The sequence below is a fragment of the Diadema antillarum genome, unplaced genomic scaffold (genome assembly GCF_040938485.1).
Source record: "Diadema antillarum isolate AM-2024a unplaced genomic scaffold, OU_Dant_1.0 scf00000060, whole genome shotgun sequence".
Classification (NCBI taxonomy): Eukaryota; Metazoa; Echinodermata; class Echinoidea; order Diadematoida; family Diadematidae; genus Diadema; species Diadema antillarum.
The window spans coordinates 3,961,274-3,985,790 of record NW_027270949.1 but is presented as its reverse complement, the minus strand read 5'-3'; the positions used below and the strand labels follow the sequence as shown (position 1 = coordinate 3,985,790).

General features: G+C 37.0%; 1 protein-coding gene across 1 annotated transcript; it reads right to left on the bottom strand.

The window, feature by feature from the left end:
- Positions 1 to 4,493: 4,493 nt before the first annotated feature.
- On the bottom strand, positions 4,494 to 7,042 carry LOC139716052 (galactosylceramide sulfotransferase-like). Its single transcript, XM_071627604.1, has 2 exons — positions 6,885 to 7,042; positions 4,494 to 5,601 (listed from the first exon to the last, which is right to left on the bottom strand). The coding sequence occupies exons 1-2, from the start codon at positions 7,040 to 7,042 to the stop codon at positions 4,494 to 4,496; spliced, it is 1,266 nt and encodes a 421-aa protein (XP_071483705.1).
- Between the last annotated feature and the right edge of the window lie 17,475 nt (positions 7,043 to 24,517).

Genomic DNA, 24,517 nt, shown 5'->3' with positions numbered 1-24,517 from the left:
CAAATTTTCGACGATATATACATTCGTCTTCCTCAGGGTCGACAATAATTATTGTCGAAGATAGACCTACTTAGAAAGAACTTTATGAAAATGGTTAAAAGCACACCATTCTAAGAGAGGTCTAGTTTATTTGATGAATATTCGGTTTTGAAAGTCCCTCCAGCTCTTGAGCAGAACCCATGCAGTTTGAACAACAGCAACAACAATAACAACGACAACAACAACAACAACAGTTAAATGCAACCGAAGAATGGTTTTATTCCAGCGAGGCATTTCATGAAGGGTTTTGTCAGATATTTCGTCTGACAAAAATGTTAAAAGCTACTGAAATCCTTGCATCTGATTGGTTGAGAGCAAATTTGTCCGACAAGTTGTCGGACAAAAATGCTTCATGAAATGCCCCCCCCCCCCCCCCCCCCAGGTGTTACGAAATAATTGACGCTCCAAATCCACAGATCGGTCCGTTTCCCGTTCCCTCTTGGTATTTCTTGTCCTGCGTTTATGGTTGAAAATTCGAAACTCCGAGTAACTAGCCGTAAGTACTAACGAGTATAGAAGCTTTATGCTCTATTAGATATAAGGTACCTGATCGTACCTGATCGCGGCAGTAAACTAGTGTTGACTCACGTCCGCAAAGGTGCAGTCAGAGGTTTTGGACATCTTCAAGAAATGTTGCGACCTCCGACCTCGGTCGCGTAAAATCGCAAGCAGGTCGCATAATAATCACCCCCAGATTTGCCTCGATCGCAAACCGGGCAAAGAGCGCGCATGTTCAGGCTAACCTGCTCGTCCGGCCAAAAATGGTACTTCGAGTATACAACTGCGAATTCGTGGGTAAGTTGTCTTAACAGTGTAGGAAGACAATGTATGTTCCACGAAGAGCCCCATTACCACTTGATCCTGAGAAAGGAAAGCTAACAGTGCAATGATGCATGGTCCCAGATTTCCCCTATAATGTGGATTCAGTCGGGTACCACAACAGGCCCTGGAAGGAGAAGCAATGGGCCTAAGGGACCTCAAAGCTGGACATATCTGGTAGGTTGTGCTGCTACCTGCATTTATTGTGGTTAACCTGCAGTGCACAGAAACCCTCAAAAAGAAGATGAAGAACAAGAAGAAGAGCAAGAACAAGAAGAAACTTTTCTAAAGCTAATAATATCTTGAAAAGAAAGAAAGAAACAAACTATTAAATCAACAAAATTAAACCTAATTAAAACTAATACTTTGATGAAAGACACACGGACAAAGTAACACACTCCCTCCATGGAAACTCGCCAACACGCAATTTGCATAGTCATCTTATGCACGCAGCGCGGACAAGCGTCAAAAGGCAATTCCCAGGGAAGGCGCCGTGAGATCCCGAAAAGATCGCACAGTGGACACTGATCTGACTGAAGAGATCGCGTACGCAGTGAAATCGTGCGACCTGGTGCGATTCGCAAAGAAATCGATAGAACTCTGAGCTCGTGGCAAATCGATCCCCCCCCCCCTTTTTTTTTTATCAGACCGGGATATAATAGGTTGAAAATGAGATCGTTCAAATCACGCTGTACCTTGACAATATGGTATTGTTATTTTAGGGTGGAAATACACAGGTGGCATATTGTCGATCGCGATATAGATCCTGTCACCGCTCCATTCTACTGCCATATATTTTGTAATGGTGAGCGGTATATACCGATACGAGGTTTGACTGAATCACATCTATCTCGAGAGTTTCTTTTTTTTTCAAGCCAATCAGGAGCGTCAATTTCTGTCTAGTAACTCTCACATCTTCAGAGAAAAAACAAAACAAACGTATCATATACATAATAATATTGATATAGCTATACTGGCATGGCCGTATGAAGAGCTCAGTTGCAAAAGGTACTACATCCATTTTCATCAAATTTCACTTTTTAGTCTTAATGTGCTCATGTTTAGGACCTCTTACACTTATCCTAATAAAAAGATGAATCTCCAACCAGAAAGTGTTAAAAAAATCACATTAAAAAAAAAACAAACAGTTCGGTTTCAAAAGGTACTACATCCACAAAAAATATGAACATTATTAATTCATTTTGAACCTGGATTTTCTTTAAGAGTCGTTTTAGTGTCGTATCATACAGCAGTCTGATAGGGAGAAATATCATTCCGATCTGAGCTTGTTAATTATCATGCTAATAAAAAAAAAAAGATCAAGCTTTTCTCAGAACTTGAAATAATAGATGTAGTACGTTTGAAACCGAACTCTTCATATCATACTGAGGTGTCTCCGAGCTGACCGAGCGATTGTACACCTGAATAAATTCCACATGTACGTACAGCCTATATTAAGACAAATGAAAAAAAAAGAAGAAACAAACACAAATAAACAAACATTCATTGCGTAACGGAAATTACACCAATATTGATTAAAAAAAGTTCCAGTAAAATCTTGAAATGTAACATGTTTTGGTAGTAACATCCACATGACACCTAGGAATCTGTGTTTAGAGAAGCATTATCTGTGTTAGTGAAGCATTGTATGCACCGAAAGTTGACAAGGTATAATATTGTTTGAGACTTAAAGGACAAGTTCACCTTCATAGACATGAGGGTTGAGTGAATGCAGCAATATTAGTAGAACACATCAATGAGAGTTTGAGGAAAATCGGACAATCCGTTCAAAAGTTATGAATTTTTGAAGTTTCTGCTCAGTCACGGCTGGATGAGAAGACTACTATAGCTTGTGATGTCATATGAGTACAACTATATAAAGAAAGTATGAAGAAAATTCAAGATATTCTCACTTTTCTCACATAATAAAAGAATCCTCGACTTCTCTCTTTCAGAAGTCAGGGGGAATAATATTACCCCTAACATAAGTCAGTAACAAGTCGAGGAAACATGCACTTTATTCAAAAAGTCAAGTTTTGTGAAATTCTCTTTTTATTTTCCTTATATCGTTGTACGCATGTGACATCATACACTGTAGTAGTCTTCTCCTCCAGCAGTGATTGTACAGATATTTTAAAAATTCATAACTTTTGAACGGATTGTCGGATTTTCCCCAAACGTTCACTGATGTGTTCTACTAACATTGTTGCCTTCACTCAATCCACATGTATATGAAGGTGAACTTGTCCTTTAAACAACGAAAGGAAATACAAAGCACACGATCGAACAAACAATTAAAAATATCAAGAAATCACGGGGAGAGTATCTCGTATTATTATAAGAAAGCGAAAAGAAATGTTCAATGATAGGTTTACATGTCTTCTCCTTAAAACCACGACGCGATGTTGGACTTTTAGCAGGATTCGGTTATTGGTTGTACTAATAGGTGTTACAAAAAAGCATTTCCCACTTCGATCGTTTATAGTTCAAAAACTATTATGCATCAGATAACCCTGTCATTGATATCAGTAATAGTTGAATAGTGTACAATTTAGTTGGAGGTAATTTGAATATAAGAGCATGAATTAGTTTCGCTGTTAAAGTCCATGATTAATTTTAAAGTTAAGTTCCAGACTTTGGTCAAATTTGAACCCTTTGTACAAAATATTGAACTTTACACAAGAGCCAATGGTGTGCATGTAATTGTGTGCTTACAATGACCCTAACAATAAACATGAATACCACGAATACCTGAGCTCTGCTGACTAGGCTTCTGGACTCTTGCTCCAAGGCACATGCATACTTTATTAATGATTCATGATGGATTTGCCCTGGGCGCTGCTAATCTGATATCATGGTAAAGGGTTAAATGATTGAAAACATTGAAAGATTGTTTGGTATCTTTACGAATTTTCCCACACTAGGCATATATATATATATATATATATATATATATTATGATTTAATAACTAAAAGATCAATGATACAAATTTCCATTGTTGGCATTATCAGAGATATAACCACATCAGGTCATAAACTTTCAACCTTTTATTTTCGTCGTAGATAAATTACGAGCTTTAGAAGGGATGGGAATATATTTACAGTGATACATACACACACACACACACACACACACACACAAGAATCATTGATTTCAAGCTTCAGGTTATTTTTGAGAGCATACATAATATGAACCTGTAGGATTGATTAAACGAAGCAGGACCTTGATCTCCTGAAAATGAAATTTAACACTCTAACCAAGCTCATTTTTGAACTATCACATGACTATAGCGTGAATTTGAAAGCACGAGTAGGAAAGTCAATGCTCGAATTTGGAAATTGAACGCCCAAGCGTGAAACAGAACTCCCATAAAAGAAATTGATCGTTTGGATCCTGAATTCGAATGCCCGAATATTTTCGCGTGCGTGCGCTGTGTGAATTTGAATGCACGTTAACGAATTTTAATGTCAAAAGTATGAAATTGACCATGAAACCTATCATCATCATCATCATCATCATCATTATCATCAACATCACTATTGTTTGCCGTTGTTGCTATTATCGGTGTTATTATTGAATATAATCGGTATTGCTGTACAAAAAGCACGACATGACGGTTAAATGCCATTTCTCATCAGCGTCGCTGATATCGTTTTATCATTGTTTCTTTTAGAAGGCGCGTGTAAGGAATATCTCCACGTAATAGATCGACACAGAACGTTGAAGCGTTCGGCTTCAGTACGAATTTATCCTCACGTTGGTCTTCTTTGTTCGTCGCATTTTTCTTGATACACTCGTCCCTGACATTTTGCTGTAAGGCCCGAAAATGAGCAAGATCCTGGCTAAAACTGTTGCCATACTCTTGGACTTTCTTCCAAAACGTTTGGTTGAAATGATCATAAAGCATTATGTCTCCGGCATTCCACGAGCGGATTCTTTGTTCAATTTCCTCCGTCATGGGAAAGCGGTGGCTTTTGCTCCGAATTGTTTTAGATATGTATAGAATGTCTTCATATTCCCAGCACATCAGTTTCCGCAGAAGAATCAAAGACTCGTCATAGTACTCATTAATCATCATCAGATCTATTTCCGCAGCCAATTCCTTGATTTTCTCCTTAATTTTGGGCAGATTTTCATCATATCTATGATCAAACCCTAAATCATATAGCTGTCCGTTTCTTGTTCGTTGCCACTGCAGATAGTTTCTTTTGGCATAGAATTCTTCTACATCAGACATGAACGTTTCAAAGGGATTAGAAGTATTGATATGCAAACGCCATGCTACTTCAAAATACCCAAAGAATGATTCAAGCTGCGCTACCGGGTGTCGAATTATTGAAATATATTTTGCATGAGGCACAGCGATATCCATTTGTTCCCGGTTATATCTAACATGATGAGCTAGAATGTTAAAATCTGTTTTCCTTCGATTCTTGATTTTAATAGTCATCGATGCTTGAAACAAGCAATAATCGGCTAGGACGTGGTTGCCCTCCAGTGGAGGTAGTGCAACATCGAGATTGCGAAGATATGCGTACCGTTCAAGTATGGTAGCTAAAGTCGTTGATCCCGTCTTGTATGTTTTAGTATACACGACTCTATGAAGTGGTTGACAGTCAGTCCGAGGTAGCTGATTGGATCCATTATGGACGTCATTAGCAACAAGTGTGATAAAGGATTTTTCAAGTGGCCCTGCAATCACCAGTGACTGTTTCGCTTTGCTCGTTGTTGCATTTGTCTTTCTGTAGATGGAAGAGATAAACATGATACATTTATATCATAGTTGAAAATGATAACAATACAAGACAGTAAAGTTAAATATGATACTTCAATTTATTAATTGAGATTTTTTTTTATTTATTCTTTTATGGCCCTTTCTCCGCTAAGGATGTAGAACAGTATACTCTAGGGATAACCGTATGTATATGCACTGCGTTATTATATACGTCGTGTTGCTATATCAGGCGCTATCTATAGGGGCCAGTACTTTGCTCTCTTGGTATAATATTCAAAAGGGTGTCATGAAAATTTGAGTGATTTCTACTGTATAGGCCTATCGACGTCCATTCCAATTGTTTAGAGAAATGCTAAATATTTCAAGAGATTACTTTCCATTGACATTTATGAGACCTACGGCATGCCTTAAAAGAAAATAAACTCAAATGAAACTCGAGCATGTGGTCAGACTTGAAGCAGATGGGCACTTTACCATAGTTTTATGATGCCTAGTTGGACTTAAGTTGAACGGGGTTCTGTTATGTTTGGGGAAAGCGAAAACGATTGAAAGACGTTTGCGTCCTAGATTCCGTCGCGTCATTCCTATACTTTAATAGGAGAGCATGATTATATCATGAGTTCAATATGTTACACTGGCGCTGTCCCTTTTTCCTCTTCTTTTTGGTCTATTTATGCAGGCGATCCTGTTATAATGAGTATTCGCTAGATGTGTTTCAAAAGAAAAATGCTGTTCGTTGATGAATTTCCATTACACTGAAAGGATCATGAAACCGTGTTCCTATGGATGTCCGTATTTTAGTTAGTACGCCTCATGTATTTCTACCCTTACAGGCTTTGCGTCACATTCGTTATTGTCTTGGTTTCGTCGATTTATCTATTCGAGAAATGTAAAAATGATATGTGACGTTGCATTCCAATACATACTTGAGAGCGCGAATCATGTTTTCGCACTTTTAAATAAAGATAAGATTAAATAGGCTTTACAGAAAGAAACAAATGAAGAAAATATCATTCCATGAAAACGGCATTGGGTATGTAGTATTGGAATATTAACGAGCGATTACTTTAAAAAAACCCGAAAATATCCACGGAGGCAATAGAATAGTTTTGGGAATGCCTTATGGTCCTGTTGTTCATGTGATGTATGTTCGAGGCATTCGTTATTCTAAAACACATTTTTTTTTTTATGATGATCATTTTTTTAACAGTCCACTACAGGGCAGAAATGTACACATAAAGTTACATGTGTTACATGCATGTTGTAAAACAACGAGTGCATTGTGCCCACCTTTTCAGCAAGGGGAGGCGAACTTCGGGGTCCTGGAAGAGGAAAGGTGCGGAATGTAGCTTTGCCTCTAACAGGTAGCAGCAGATGATAATCGCTGACGCTATGACTGTCAAATACAGTAATGTCCGGTTTGATCGGGATGACTTGTTGGTCAACATGGTTATCGCATTACCCTTGAATGAAACCAGCAGAGATGATTATGGTAGAAAAAGTATGATTTTTACGTCCGGAACAGGTGATTCTGTAGATAATGTATTGAGAGAAACAAAAGAGAACGCAAAGCAAATTTGTTCCATTAACATGATTAAGGAAACTTAAATAAAGCGCGTCATCGGAAGTCACCTTCTTTCTTCACAAATCCAGCAAAATCAGTCTGCTCGATGGCTGGGTGACGATTTTTATTCATTTATTCATTTTTTTTTCTGACCAATTTTGGACGGGCACCGGCCCATTTCCCAAGTCAGGCGGTCACCTGTACCGGATGCCTGATCGGAATCCTATCGGAATCCTGAAATAGGATCCCGGAAAAAACAAAACAACAAAACACAAACTCACTTTCAAATCCTCCGACAAATTGAAGGATGCATGTCAGACTGGGTTTCTTTTCGCAAGACATTTCGCCACATGTGTTCAGTCAGACCGCAGTACACAGTAATTTTTCATTTCATTTTTTATTTCCATACTTCTCATTTATGGACATTATAACAGAAATCATACAAGTTCTTTCACCTTGTAAACAATGTGCAAAACACAAACAATATACATGGTGATAACACAGTTATGTAACGATAACTGGTCAAAATCGAAATCGAGATGGGGTTGATCAAAGAAAAGTATGACGGGACCTACATGAAAGCAAGCTTGTTTGGCTGTAAGCCCCGAGTACTCAGTGTTTGTGAAAAAGAAACGGAGAACGGATAGAAGATAAGACCAGATGATGTAATGGTGCCAAATAAGAAAAAAACAACTAAAATGTAAACTACTGTATTACTGTGACCGAGCTATCATTGGTTTCAGGAGTACAACATGATTTGCATAATCATAAAGCCTACTTTGGTATAGGCCTATAGGCCTATACACCATAAACTGTTGTTGCACTAGAACTATCGCCAGGATATGATCAGTAAGACACAAAAAGTAACATGTACAGATATTAAGCCATTTGGTGTCCGCCGTCAAGCTCTGTATAGAAAGTTAGAGAGAGGAAGAGGGAAAGAGGAAGAGAGGGAAACGAAGTAGAATGTGGAATTGCTAATGATGAATTCGGAGAGCCTGGCAGCAAGACCCAAAATGGAATCTGCAGCGTGTTGACAAGAATGTTTGATCGGACAATAACATACCACAATATTACATAAGACATTGCAATTATTCAGTTTCTGCAAGATACAGTATGCACTCAATAAAGACTCTTTTAATTTGCGTTTAAAGGAATGTAAAGACGAGCAGCTTGTTATTTCGGGGGAGAGGTCATTCCAGTATCTAGGGCCCGTATACATTATCGTTTTTTTAGCGAAAATTGTTCGAGTACGTGGAAGGTGAAATGCGACACTTTGGCGGGTAGGATAATTATGAATCAAATAGTTTTTCCTGAACATGCGAGTAAAAACATCCGGTAACTCCTTAGCAGAAAATGTATTCATGAATATGCCGACGTTGTAACTAAATAAATCTGATGTTTTCAGTATCTTATTTTTGAAAAATAAATCATTCGTGTGGGACAAATATCCAACATGGTTGATATTTCTGATGGCGCGTTTTTGAACACGGAACAGTATATCAAGAAGATTTCTAAGTGCATTCCCCTAAACAAGAATACCATTTAAGGTACGGAGTAATCAAAGTAGAATAAAGATTAAGCAGGATTTGACTTGGAAAAACATTCTTCAGTTTATTAAGAACACCCGTATTTTTGGAAAGAATAAAATGCCCTAGAAATTTTATGCTACTAACTTGATTTAATTCAGTTTCATTAAACTTAATGTTACAAGGAAGGGTTTTAAGACTGTTGCTAAAAAGCATACAATGAGTTTTATCGATATTAAGTGACAATTTGTTGGCGTATATCCAAGATTGCACAGATTTAAGTTCTTTATTCATTGTGTTAACAAGAGTATGAGGATCTCTGTGTGTAAACAACGGATTAGAGTCGTCAGCAAAACATGAATGGAAAAAATTGGCGAGGAACTAGGAAGATCGTTAATGTACAAAATGAACAATAGTGGGCCTAGTAAGGAGCCCTGTGGAACACCACATGAACAGTCTGCTTCCCATTTATCGTACTTCATGTTTCACAAATCTTGCCTCTTGCTTCAACAAGAACTCGAGAGATTTTGCGAAGAAAGAAGAAGGGCCCTACAAATATTGAGGTCAAACAGAGCGTGCACGGAGCACATGGAAAGATGATGGAGTAATTGGGTCTCAGAGAAATGCTGTTTCGTTTGATGTCTGATTTTTACCTTTCTAACTTTTTTTAGGGCTCCTATAGGTCCAAAGTGATGAAATTTGTGAGCAATGCCATTTTCAGTCTTTTTTTTGTCCTGAATCTAACTGATTTTCCTTTTTTTTTCATGGACCTGACCAGTGGAGAAAAATCAAGCTGACAGATAATTATGTGAAAGAAATTTAATATCGTAAGATTTTCATGGGATTTTGATAGGTGTGGGGTTCCACAAAATAAGGTGTAATTATAATCGTAAAAAAAATGCCTTGATTGTCGAAGTTGTACAAACTTTGACAGGGATCCAAGAACACCCTGAATTATTTGCCCCACCCCCCCCCCCCCCTTATTCGAACAAGCCACGAATTTGATTGATTTGATTTGATTTTATTGTTCCACATTTCAAAACATCAAACATGATACGATCGATTGAACATAAGATTGAACATAGCGTCGTAAATTACAAAAAAATACAAGAGAAGACAATTTAACAAACATGAAATGTGGGGACCTACTAAAAAGCAAAGCTTGTAATGTATAGGTCCCTGTATATATGAAAGTGTTGGTCTTCTTAAACAACCTAGAAACGAAAACTATGAAAGGAAGGAAAGGGACGTAAAAGAAAAGAGAGCAAAAAGAGCAAAGGAAAGGAATAGAATATACGAAAGCATAGCGAAATACAAAGTAGCCACCTGTAACGCGTTAACAAGACTCCTTGTCACCCGAGCAACACAGTTACGTAACTGTAAGAATGCGCAAAAACGCACATGATACATAATGATTCATTAATTCAGGAATAGCCTTGACAGAAATGACTCAGTAAAAAAAAAACATAAGGCAACCATGGAATACCATGGAATACATATGATAAACAACGAATCTGATAAAGAAGAGGGAGTTCAAATAAAATTGCATGTTGTATTATTAGATATAAGCCTGCACAAGGGATTTTTTTAGTTTACGTTTAAAACAGTTCAATGACAACGATTCAATAATGTCGGAGTCAAGGCTATTCCAGAATGTTGGACCTGTATGTACTATTGTTTTAAGAGCAAATGCAGTTCTCACGGGAGAAAAGTGAAATGAATTTTCCTGTCTTGTAGGGTAGGAATGTATAACTTTATTTTTTACAAACATGGGAGTGAAAGCATAAGGTAATTCGTCTTTAGTTAACTGGTACATAAATATCCCAAGGGAGTAAGAATATATATCAAAAATCTTTAAGAGGTTATTACTTTTGAACAGAGGGCTTGTCGGTGCTAAATAATTGGTACAATTGATAATCCTTACAGCTCGCTTTTGTATTCTAAAGATAGACTCCAGGCGTATTTTGGAACAATTCCCCCAGGCCAGTATGCTATAATGAAGATACGGCAATAACAAAGTCGAATATAAGGTACGTAATACATATGTGGGGAAAACATGCTTAAGCTTCTGTATAACACCCAAATTTCTTGATAATAACTTACATAAATGATTTGTTTGTTCCTGCCAAGATAATTTACAATCAATTAAAAGACCAAGAAATTTAACTGAATTTGTCTGTTGTAAGTTTACTCCTGTGATTGAAATTGAGCCAGGTAAACAAGTGATTGTATTACTAAACACCATAAAATTAGTTTTGTTTAGATTTAGAGAAAGTTTGTTACTTTGAATCCAATCATTGACGTGATTCAACTCAGAGTTAAGCATATCAAGTAACTCAGTAGGATTTTTGTGCGTCAAAAAAAGACTTGAATCGTCCGCAAACAAGAGGAAAGAAAGGAGTGCTGACGACCTGGGCAAATCATTTATGTACACAATAAAAAGAAGTGGTCCCAAAAGGGAGCCTTGTGGAACACCACACGTTATATTTGCTGTGCTTGAATCAGAATCATTAATGTGTACAAATTGTGATCGATTTGTGAGGTAATCTCTGAACCACTCCAAGGCGCTGCCACGAATCCCGTAATGAGACAGTTTGTACAGTAATATTTCATGATCAATTGTGTCGAACGCCTTGGAGTGGTCCAGAAAAACTCCAACAGTGTGAGATTTAGCTTCGATAGCTTGAACAACTTTATCTATTAACAACAAAACAGCGTGAGTAGTCGAATGTTTTTTGCGAAAACCAAATTGAGTGTCTACTAGGATATCATGGTCATTTAAAAACTTGATAGTTCGGGAGTAGACAACTTTTTCAAGTACTTTGGAGAATGATGATAAAAGAGATATAGGTCTATAATTGCCCAGGTCGTCCTGTCTGCCTTTCTTAAAAACAGGAATAATCTTGGCAACTTTCATTTTACTAGGAAAAACACCAGTCATTAAAGACAAATTGAATACATGGGTCAAAGGTGCGGCTACTTCATAAATGATTTGTTTAAGAAGAAACATTGAAATACCATCATAGCCTGAGCTTTGTTTAGCTTTAAAATTATTTACAATATCAATGACATCCAATGCATCTACGGGCGTGAAAAATATAGAACTAGGATTGGGATTCACAAGAAATGAATGAAATGTTTTTTCCGTTAAAGGAATATTTCTGGCCAAATTTGACCCAATATTTACAAAATACGTGTTGAATTCTTCAGCAATACCACGGGAGTCATCAATTATCATTCCATTTTGTATTATTTTATCAATTCCCAGTTTCTTTCCATCATTCTTTTTTAATACATCATTTATAACTTTCCAAGTAAACTTGATATCATTTTTATGGATTTGAAATTGTGCAGAAAAATAATCTTTTTTTGCTTTACGTAGCACAGAAGTCAAAGTATTTCGGTAAGCTGAGTATTTACGTTTTGCTTCTTCTGTACCACTAGACTTATATCTATAAAATAAATTGTTTTTACGATTTATAGATCTCAAAATTGATTTGGTGATCCAAGGACTTCTTGGGATTTTTTTATAATTCAATTTGATCGATGAAACTGGGAAATGAGCATCATATAAACGCAAAACAATTTCATTGAATATATCAAAAGCTATATCAGCGTCATTCATATTATAAACAGCAGACCAGTCGGTATGATCAAGACTCATTTTAAAACTTTCTATACGTTGTTGTGACATTACTCGAAATCCCTTTTTATTATAATTTGTTTTACCTTTTTCAAAAATATCGTGTAACGTCACAAATATAGGGAAGTGATCCGATATATCAGAAACAATGATTCCTTGATCAGCAACGTGAGATAAATTTGTAAATATGTTGTCAATTAGTGACGAAGTTGTATCAGAAACCCTTGTTGGTTTCGTGATACAAGGTATAAATGAATTGTACATCATTGTATCTAAGAATTCCTGACACTGGGGCTTTTCATTATAACAAAATAAATTAACATTAAAGTCTCCCATCAATATACAATGCTTGTTCATAAGAGAGGGAGAGTCAAGTATAGTTTGCAGTACACCGACAAAATCGTTAAAATTACTATTTGGTGGCCTGTAAATTTCTCCAACTATAAGGTTTTTCGCATTCGGTATAACAATTTCTATAAAGACACATTCAATCATATCAGAAACTTGGCAAAATGTTTCCATAACATTAAACTTGACATCATCTTTAACAAACAAGGCCACACCACCACCATGCTTACGTGTTCTATCCTTTGAAACTAAAGTGTAACCGTCAATACATACCAGCGAATGAAGCGGATCATGCAACCAAGTTTCGCAAAGACCAATAACTGAAAAAGTAACTGATGAAAGATTTAAAAGTAATTTTAATTGATCAAAATTTTTACTTAAACTTCTCACATTATGATGCATTACAGAAAAACTATTACGTGAAGAAAAAGTTTCGCGGTGTACCAGTTGTTGTGGTAAAACATATTCAGTGGTTATATGAGGTACAGCTGCATCATTTTCGTCATATATTAAATGTAAGTCAGGCATTTGCTCATGTAAACGATGAATAACATCAGACTGAAAATACACCTCATTTGTTTTGTGAGACGTAGTATAATTACTGGCAAGAACTGCTTCAACAAAATCATCGTTTGACAGTGACTGCATTGGAAGACTATCCATTATGATGAACTATCGGGGAATCAACACAACGGATTGCAAAAGTGTAGAGAATTCCATCTCCATGACTACCACGCAATTCACGAATAGCAAAGAACACTATCAACAAGTACTCAGTGTGCATGAGTAATATCAATGCTTGCTTACAATCAGTGTTACGTAATCGAATGCTGATGAAAAGGAAGGTAGGTTGCTCGGGTGACTCGGGCTTAATGTGAATACATGAAATTTGGTTACGGCGCATGACATTTACATATCGTATAACAGGTGCGAGAAATGGTACCCGGTCATTTACCAGTGAGAAGGATTCATACATTACAAAGTAAATAAGAATAAATAAAGAATAGAGGGAGTGGAACATTGTCATATCGTCACCCTGTGTACGAGGTAAAACTCCAGGTACAAACTCAAAATTTGTACAGCACAGGGATTCACAAAATGAAATAAAGAATGCTACCGACACGATACGAACGCACAAAACCATGGCCTTAACGGGTACTGATTGAGCTAAAAAAACAACAACAACAACAAAGGAGGTTCAATCCACCTGTATCAGAATATGAATATTGTGCTGTTACATTTATTTATAAGCAACAACTACGACAAATATCATGTGTTATATGCTGCTATTTTAAGAGAATAAAATAAATGTGCCTACTTTACATGAATATCAGCAACTTTCAATGTAAATTAAATTTACCTATAGTATCATAAGGATGCAGTTATCCTGTTGTTCAATTCACTTGAAGTGTGACATTTATAGCTTGTATAATTTGAATCTAAAATCTAGTCTGAATTACACACAAAAGCAAAAAAAAAAAAAAAAAAGGCGTCGGATTGATGTAACAAGCAGAGTGCTGAGAAAAATAGCTATGATATCACATAATAGACTCAGACTAGATGTGAATTTGACAACTACCTGGTAGTGGTAATCAGAAATGAAAATCTCTCACCACTTATTCAATGTAATGGTCCCATGGCGCTGTTTTCCGGCCCTTATCGCGTGACTCCAGGATAAGTTGGGTTCCTACCAAGCGGATTCGTGTAGACTTTCCGTGGTCCTTTCTCAGCTTGTACGCGGCGGATTCAAGTTCGTAGCGACGGGCTTTGAGCTTTGGGGGGAGGTCTGTTTTCACGTTAAAGCATGGCCGGGTCTCAGGCGAACGATGTCTGGTCTCAAAAGCGTGAAGAACGGCGTTCCTATCAAACATCGAGACGAATCGCGCGATAATCGGGTCGGGGGTCTTCGGGGTATCTCCACTGGGTCCTGTGAGATTTGGTCGGGGTTTGCGAGGCAGGCGATGTACGTTCGCGAAAAGCATCGCGGAGGTTTCTTCGTCAGAGAAGCCAAGCTGCTTGATGGCGCCACGAATATCCAGCAGTGCCTGGTTGGATGTGGGATTCTGGGTTTCAGCCTTAATCCCATAAAACAGCAAATTTTGTTTCCTGTCGTGTATTTCCATTGCTGTCATTGCATCAAACAGATCCTTTTCCGTTTTCTTCCTGTCTTTCTCTAGCTGAGGTAACTTCTTGTTCTCGATGTCTGTCAACCTATCTGCTGAATCCTGCGCTGACTTTTGGAGTTCGGCAAGGGTATCGTTGATGGTTTTAATCTCTCGACGTACCTCAGCCATTCCATCATTCATTTTGTCCAACTTATCCAAGACTTGTTGCGCGAAACCGTCAAACGTGGTACGGAGTTGAGTCAGAGACTCTTCCGTAGCGTAGCTGCGTGATTTTGTGGACATGGTAGAAACAGCGTTGCGATTTTGCTGGCTAAACGAACGGTTTCTCAGAAAATATGACCTCGAGCTTGAAGAAGTGTCAGAATTGTTACAATTGTCCATAATTTGGTCGAATATTCAACGCCATAAACAACGATGCAGGTGGATTTTACCTCGTAGTTGCGGAGCTCAAATCACAGTACGTCCATGTTGTTTCGAGGTCACGTGTCAACGAATTAACGAGAAACAAAGTATTCAATATCTTGTATTGCGTAATTCTAAATTTTGTATCATGTCAAACTGGCAGGCTAGTAATTTGAAAAGATTTTGTACTTCTCCAAATCCAATACTGAGCATCAAAATGATCAAAACACTAGATTTTCCATGATTATTTAAACATATATATATATATATATATATATGTATATATATATATATATATATATATATATATATATACATATATTTATTCTTCCGAATCATTTGATTCAGTAGGGCCTACACTCAATTCTCTGTTCTGGAGGAAGAACGACGTTTTTCATACTTCTAAATACCAGCGTGAAACAGTAAACTTCAACCTTGAAAAAAGACAATTGCAGAAGATAAAAAAATTATCTTCCTACCGGCAGATGACCGGTGATAACAGATTCAGAGAAATAGATTTCAACCCTTTTGAGCATGACCCAAATAACCTCAGCAACCATTTTTTTTAGCTTGCATCATTGACTTTACACAGCATCTTATCAAACCTCCCTCCTCATAATCTTTTACTAAAACATCTTACCTTATTGTATGTGGGTCTCTCCAAACAATTAACGTTATTTACTTCGTGTATAAATGACTCTGGCACCGAGATAATGCTCGCAATTATGTAACAACTGAGATAATGCTTATAGTAGAGGCTACTATGTAATCCCGTGAGATTTTTGTGTCGAAACTAGATTCTTTTTTTTTTTGCTAAATTTCTCAATTGGGATGCTGAATAAAAAAAAAAACAACTTTGGTTCCATTTTCCAGTCACGTCCTCGGTTGTATTTCAGAATTTGAAAATGGCTGCCATAGCAAAGTGAACATTGTAGAAGCTTCATTTTTTTTTTAATGCAAGATGCATAGTTGTGATGTCAGACACTCTTATAAATCTTTTTCTGATATTGTGGATTGTTTTGATACAATTTGTAGGACGACCTCTTGAAATTCAGTCTCATATCTCAAGTTGCCATTGAGAAGCGTCATATTTTAAAGAATGCACATGTTTGTGGTGTCCAGCGGTCCAGTACAGCTGTTTCCGAATTGTGAGTCATAAGATAGGCCATCATCCTGAAATTCAAGGTGGCAGCAAAAGAAAAACATATAATACTATGGTAAGCACGTTAGATGAATTTTTAAAAATTGTCCCACTAGAGGGCGAATTCATTTCCAGGTCAAGCAGAATGATAGCCATCACTCAATTCAAAATGGACACCATACATTCAAAATGAAAGGACGATGCTACAATGACGTCATCGAGTCATGATGAGGGGCAAAAACTGCGTATGGTAAGGGGAGGATGGGGAAGAGGGTTCCCATATCACTGTCCCACTTGCGTGAAAACGTTACGTCCCAAAATAGCCAGGCGGGTATATGTGGTTCGCCTACTACACACGCTAAAGATATGCGCTTAATATGCCTACTTACCTGTTTGTTTGTTTTTTTTTTCCCTGACGCAGCACATTATCTGGCGTCATGGAACATTGTCAGTGATAATTATATCTAACCCCAGTCATTAGATATTTGTACATTAGCAAGCGTTGATACGATTGAAAGTGATATTCACAAATTTGATGCTGCCTCGACAGAATAAACGTGAAAAATCTCACAATAGCAAAAAAGAAAAAAAAAATGCCATGGTCGCCTTACCAGGCATCCCAATTAAAAAGCTTGTTTGATGATCACAAACTAAAACAACTCACCAGGGAGTTCATAATTGTTTGATGTATTTCTTGAATTACACAGAACGAATAAGCAGCAACAAGAAAGCCTACGCTTTTTCCTGACTGCCTTAGTGTGGATCAACTGGGAAATTCAGAGATATTGATGATTATAACATAGGCACTGACATTTTCATTTTCCTGGTGGATCTTTGCTTTACTTCCTGCATCACATGTTGTCTGCGCCGTCACTAGAAAAGGAAATGATAAAAGTACAATTGGCATTGTTAAAAGAGATGTGTTCTGCAGTTTGTTGCGAAAAGTAAAGGTCTGCTCGGTCATGCGTCTCATCATGGTGCCGGCTGAAGTTGAAAACAAACAATTAACTCCTCAACTTGGAGTGATCTCGAGAAACTTATTGCAAATGTATAAAAGCTCCACGCTGCCGTTCGCACAAACAAGTCGTGTGAACAATAGTCCCAATGAAAAAAAAAAACAACAACAACATTTCAATCATTTTGTCTGAGAATGTTTACGATACTTGTGGGATATATTTAGACTTACATATGTGTTGGCCTATATATATGTATACATATATAATTTTGGCCAATATTTTGGTATTTCATATATATATATTCATTTATTCATAAGATATTGCACAATTAGGACCACAGACAGGTGTAAAAGGTTGAAAGATTTTATGTTCCCTTGTTCTATATATAGGAAAGGCGTATTTAACACATCACACGTATCAGCATTTTTTTTCCTCTTCTTCCTCTGCTTATGCGCATATTACTTAATTTAAGAAAATACAAAACATGAGCTGTGTGTTAAGTAAATGATTTTGACATTTTTTTTTGTAACATGTTTTTCTTTTACACGATACCATTTGTTTGAAATAAAATGATATGTTTGCCCTTCCGTGGTTCTATTTTTTTCCTGTGATTTAAATTCCAGTACCTTCTGTCTTCTGTTTATATATATATATATATATATATATATATATATATATATATAAATGACTAAACAAATAAATAAATATATATATATGTATATATATATATGTATATATATATATATATATATATATATACATATACGTATATATATATACTGATATATATATATATATATATATATATATATATATATATAAACGATGAAAATTTGGCGACAGTATTGCAGATTCCAGCAAAATTTTCTGTTTTCTTTCTATTTTTGTTTTAATAGAAAGTGTTACAAAATGATATCTAACTAAAGAGTGAATTCTATAAAAACTCCCTCATCAAAAATCTGTTCTACCTTCTAGAGAAAATACAAATGCGCAAAGTCACATTTATCCTTTCTATTTATCTAAATGTATTAAGCTCACCACATCCTTTTGTCGTAATTATTACCGGTTAAAAGTAGCATCATACGTACCTTATATAGCGGGCCACAGAAGTCAGAAGTGCAACGTTCAGTCAAAGTCAGGGTCAGAACGAGATCACAGTTCGACCGCAGCAGGAAGTCGAAGACTGAGACTTTATATGAAATATGAAGTTGCTAAGTGATGTGTCGTTTTGTCCCACACGCCTGCCAGGTGATCACAGTTACCGCAGAGAAGGAAAAGGGCTGGACACATGTAATGCAAGGCCACTGTTTGGAATGAACAGGGTTATCATGTGAAGTAGAGGTATAGAGTAAACGCACCCGTTTGCTCATTATCGATATCTGATTCATCTCCCATGACTCTATGTGTGGTATTACATACCCTTGGTATGATCGATTCACGGAAGACTCTATCTAATTATGGAGGTGAGATAGAGTGCCCACCGAGACATTAAAAACAAATGTACAAATTCCGTGCCCTGTGACCCTTTTGTATTGCAGCTTTAAGGTGACTATTGGACCGTATGTCATATTCATGTAAAGTTGCGACGTTTTAAATTTGGAGCAGGCACATACCACGGTGAAAAGTCACCAAAATCACCCACCCCCCTTTGGAAATACATCCACATCAATCATACAGCCCACGAGTCATACAGTCATACAGTATGACACTACGCACACCCACACCGAGGAAAGAAGGCCCATGAACAGCGCCATCTATACAAGTATGTATACGTACAGGGTGTTGCATTAATGATGTAAGGGGAAAATAACATAATAACGGGTGCATTTCGTCACGCTATTTTTCTTGATAACATTGCACTCTTCATGGACCCCTCACCCCCCCCCCCCCCCCCAAAAAAAAAAGAGAAAAAATAAATAAATGAATAAAGGACAAGAACGATGTATGGCTTCAGGAGTAGGTCTTCGATAATGGCATCTTGCTAATTGTGAAAGGCTTGCCCTATTTCTAGCTGGGAGACAGATGGGCAGGACGTCCGATTTTTCCTCTCTTTTTTTTCCCCTTTGGCATCGCTAATTAAGTATTCAAATTTTGATATTCTATTCGACTGCTAGGGAGTATAACAAAACCGATTTTTAATCACTTCAGTAACCACAATGCATGAAATTTAAATGATGAAAACTTTTGATATCACAGCGATGCATCCTCTATTTGTGGCTTGTGTTTGTAATTATTCTCCTTACAGTGGTAAATTATTTGAAAGAAAAAAAATAGCTGTTTGCCTTGCTACATCCTCTTTTCCTGAATCATTACAAATATCTTGATAGATGCATACGTTATTTACTGTGAATTCACACTAAATCTACACCTTCCCCGATGAATGCATCCATCCAGACCTTTATTAAACAGGTGTGCACAGTTCGGCATTGACCTTTTTTGCAGTAGCGGATGGGGGGGGGGGGGGGGGGGGTGGCACCGGTCAAGCGCCCCTTTTATTTTTTTGTTGAAATGAATAAATATATAATAAAGAAATATATAAATAAGGAATGATGGAAGGGGGCGCGCGTGCGTCACCCTTCTTTTTCTTTTAAAGAAACCATCCCGGTCAGCCAATGGTAGTGGCACAAGAAAATTGCGCTGAAACCTTTCTTTTTTCATCTTATTTTTTATTTTTTTGTTTGTCAGTCGTTGGAATCCGGAAGTGGCACTAGAAACATTTTTGCTCCCCCCTTGATAATTCGGAGTTTTTGAATCCACCTTCTATAACATTTTTTTAAAATATTTCTCTTTCCACGGGGATGAAAGCAAGAATAGCTAAAAAAGGTCAGAGTTAATACACAAACAAGGGTGCTTTTGCGTTTTTGAAATTGGAATAGAAAAATGTGGTGCACTCTTTTAGTGATTTTTCACACACATACGTCTTGAAAAGGTCTTGAAAAATCCGGGGGGGGGGGTTGACGGAGGGCAATTGACTCGGTAATACTTTAGCAACTCCTCTATCCCATGACTCATTCTTCCTTACGCCACTATCGGGACACCCTTCTACAATTACGCACGCTTAATTGGTTTATAGACGGCGCTGTTCATCAAGTCAAACCATAAGTCGAAATAGAGTTCCATGAATCCATGAATCTAGAAACTCACCAAAAACGTACCTCATGCATTGAAAAAAAAAAAACAACAAAAGTTTTCTGCATTATTTTTTCATGACATTTCGACAGACTGAAGGAAAACGTTAGACTCATGTTGGAAGCAGAAAATCTTTCACCAAATTTACAATCCGCTTCCAACTACGAATTAACCAATCTTTTGTTTTTTGCCGTAACGTAACGGGGCTTCTAATACGTACATCAACAGAGTTGTCTGCCACTCTCCGAAACACTACCCGTAGATGGCGTTATCTATTTTAGACATTTGTTTGTCAACTCATCATAACCCATTGTACTTCGGCGTTCGATACTGACCTACCTAGCGATAGGTTACACATTCATCTTACTATCATTCAGTACTTGAAGAGTTTGAATGCCACGAATAGACAAACCATTTTGAATTTTATTAGATATCAAAAGGTCATCATCAGTTTAATTTTCAATGAAAATTCATTCATTACGAAACAGAAACTGTTATTATCATTTAATTCATCACGTATGATAATTTATTTTTACTTACGCTAGGTTTTCTGCAAATTCATTCTCAAGTAACTCAAACTGAGAAATAAATGCAATGCTTTTTATTTGTTTGGCATTGAATTCTTCATTTCATTACACTTTTTGTCCTGACGTTCTTGGATTTTTTCTCCAGCTCGATAATCATGAGAACCTCGGATATTTTCATGAAAGTTTTTATTTCCTTGTTTTTGTTTTTGTTTTTAGTGTGCTTCTTTACATTGTTGTTTCACTTTTTATACTTGTATTAGTACCATGTTGACAATAAAACAATTAGTGTGACTGTAAATGCTTCTCTTATACTCATGAAAAAACCATGAATGACATGACATGGATGCATTGAAAGTGTAAAGAGGTGTTTAAATAAAAAAAATTAAATGCAATGGGGTCGTCATCTTTTGCACCTGAACATGAAGCTCCGTTTCTTAAATTCAAAGGTATAACGACGCGGAAATTTATTTTCGCAGTTTAAGTTTGTACTTCCACTTAATCATTTGTTATGACAGTTCACACACCTTCACTCTAAGTATTTCTCCTTTTTTAAAAGATACACTTTCTTCTTTTATCCTGAACACAAATTTATATGTTGATATATTATGATCTTTAATCCCTTGCATTCTCGCTGTTATCAATTTGACGTGACAAATGCTTTTCTCTATACAGAAATGTAAATTGTGGAGGCGTGATAAAATTTAAAAATCATAATACTGAGTTGCACAATTGAGTCAAGGGGACAAGATTAACGTTTTGAGGATCATTATCTATCCATGCTATTAGCAAGTCTCCTGCCAATGGAGAGAGAGAAAAAAAAAACGAGGAGTACCAAATCTAACTACAGGCTGATAAACTGTTACTCTGATGAAGGATTTAATTGTTTTACACTCACAAAAAAAAAATAGAAAGAAAGTAAACACTTTTTCAAGTTTATATTTCTCATAGAGTATTTGGCTAAAAGTTAATGCATTACAGTACTCTCCGCATAATCGGGTAGGATCGGGTAAAGCGTTACTTACCCGATTAAGCGGAGTACTCGATTAATAGCAGAACACATCTCATTCACAACTGACACACACAATGTGTATTTACATGCATTGTAAACTGCACCAAACACCTATACTGTATGCCTAACACCCGTGCTTGCACGGCACATTATACATACCTTAGGGTGGGATTTCACGGAGCACGCGAACGATTTGCGAAGGACGCGAATGGCAAAATCCAGCATTTGCATTTTGGTCTGCAAAAGATCGCCAAACGAACGTGAGGGTTCGGAAGCGTCGTCAATTGTTCTCGAATGTCGTTTTTACTTCGGCGAGAATTTCAAAAAAGTTTGAAATTTTCTGCGAACCTTTTCCGCACACTTGGTCGTGATTTGCTAGTGAGTTGTTCTCGAAAGTGTCCTTAAAGGACAAGTTCACCTTCATAGACATGTGGATTGAGTGAAGGCAGCAATATTAGTAGAACACATCAGTGAAAGTTTGGGGAAAATCCGACAATCCGTTCAAAAGTTATGAATTTTTAAAATATCTGTGCAATCACTGCTGGAGGAGCAGACTACTACAGTGTATGATGTCACATGCGTACAACGATATAAGGAAAATAAAAAGAGAATTTCACAAAACTTCACTTTTTGAATAAAGTGCACACTTCTTCGACTTGTTGCTGACTTATGTTAGGGGTAATATTATTCCCCCTGACATCTGAAAGAGAGAAGTCGAGTGTTCTTTTATTAAGTGAGAAAAGTGAGAATATCTTGAATTTGCTTTATACTTTCTTTATATAGTTGTACTCATATGACATCACAACCTATAGTAGTCTTCTCATCCAGCCGTGACTGAGAAGAAACTTCAAAAATTCATAACTTTTGAACGGATTGTCCGATTTTCCTCAAACTCTCATTGATGTGTTCTACTAATATTGCTGCATTCACTCAACCCACATGTCTATGAAGGTGAACTTGTCCTTTAAAGCCTCGTCATATGCGCAAGACCTTCGCAAGACACGCGCGATGTTCGCAAAATGTTCGTGAAACCCCAAACAGACTCCGAAACTTTGGAGAATGTCTCGCGTATGTTACGCGAAATCTGCGAAGTTTTTCCGATCATTTTACGACGTAATCGCAAACTGTTCGCGTACCTTTTGAGACATTCTCGCGAACGTTTAGCGCACGTTTGGGGGATGTATGACCTTAATTGACCTATATGTACGTTTTCTACAAATAAAAATCGTAGCATACACCTAAAAATCAAACAATTATTAACAACTATAGTAACAAAAGAAATTAAAGACTAGCAAAGAGAAAGGAGTGTTTGATATACAAAATAAATCACACAATACAGTTAAAATTAATCTAAAGTATGTAAAATGTCATTTGAAGTATAGAGATTATGTGTTGGAGGAACTGCAAAAAAAAAAAATCATATGCTTTACTAGTGGAGAAGATACGCCTAGGGAAAAAATGTAGGCAAGCACACAATAGAAAAATGAGAGAAAAAGAAAGGAGAAATAGAGGAAAGGAAAAAAAAATCAACTCAAGACAGCTTCCACCTCTCCTTGGGTACATTTTCTCCCATGATTATTGAAAATTTTTCGTTGTTCGCATTTCCGTCGCGTGTTCTTCGTGTACGTAACATGCTGTACTTTAGCAATGATAGACACACGACATTCGCACATACGTCGTGGAAACTTCGCACAAATTGCGCAAGAATAGTTTTCGGCTTCATTGTCGGAAAACATTCGGAGAAAAACTTTTCCGAATGTTGGATTTTGTCATTCGCGTCCTTCGCAAATCGTTCGCGTGCTCCGTGAAATCCCACCCTTACACTTGCTCAGTCACGAGCAAAATAATTTACATTCTTTTTTTTTTATGGACAGATATGTCTTCAGAACACTTTGTCGTTTCGCTATAGACTCCTCGCTCACACACATACGTTTTTCGAAATGAACACGTCTCTTTGCGTGCACAAGTCACGTAGAACTTCGGGTTACTTTTCGAGAAGTGACTGCGGAAAAGCAAAATTATATGGAGCTGGCCAGGTGGTGCATGGCCTGATTTTCTTTGCAAACTTCTCGTATTGTGAATGTTGTTGCAGAGCAAGGGAGGAGCGCAAGTGTGTTAAACTCCTGTCTGTCGATGCAGTTGTGAGTGCCAGCTACATTTGTAATGCTCGTTATCGTGTGGCAAGTCGGTATGTGTAAAAGTGTTTGCATGTTTAATCACTCCCAAAATGATTGGTCTTCTTTGCAAATTACGCAGACAATGTGATTAGCCGTGAAAAATTTGACATGCATTATTTCTTACAGTGTTATATCTGCGATAAAATGTGGGTAGAAATTAGATTAGAAGAAAATTTTAACCCGTTTATGCGGAAAGGCAACCCGATTATCAGGTAATTTTAATGTACATTGGAACTGACTCTGACAATACTACCCAATTAAACGGAATACCCGTTTAAGCGATACCCGATTACGCGGAGAGTACTGTATATACCATATTAAAGGTAATCTATTGGCTATCAGCTTGGTAGGTCAATAAATATGGAAACTTTA

Coding starts and splice junctions, on each gene's coding strand:
- LOC139716052 (XM_071627604.1), bottom strand. CDS start 7,042: ATGTTGACCAACAAGTCATCCCGATCAAACCGGACATTACTGTATTTG. Junction 5,602..6,884: donor CGCCTCCCCTTGCTGAAAAG/GTGGGCACAATG, acceptor TTCCATCTACAG/AAAGACAAATGCAACAACGA.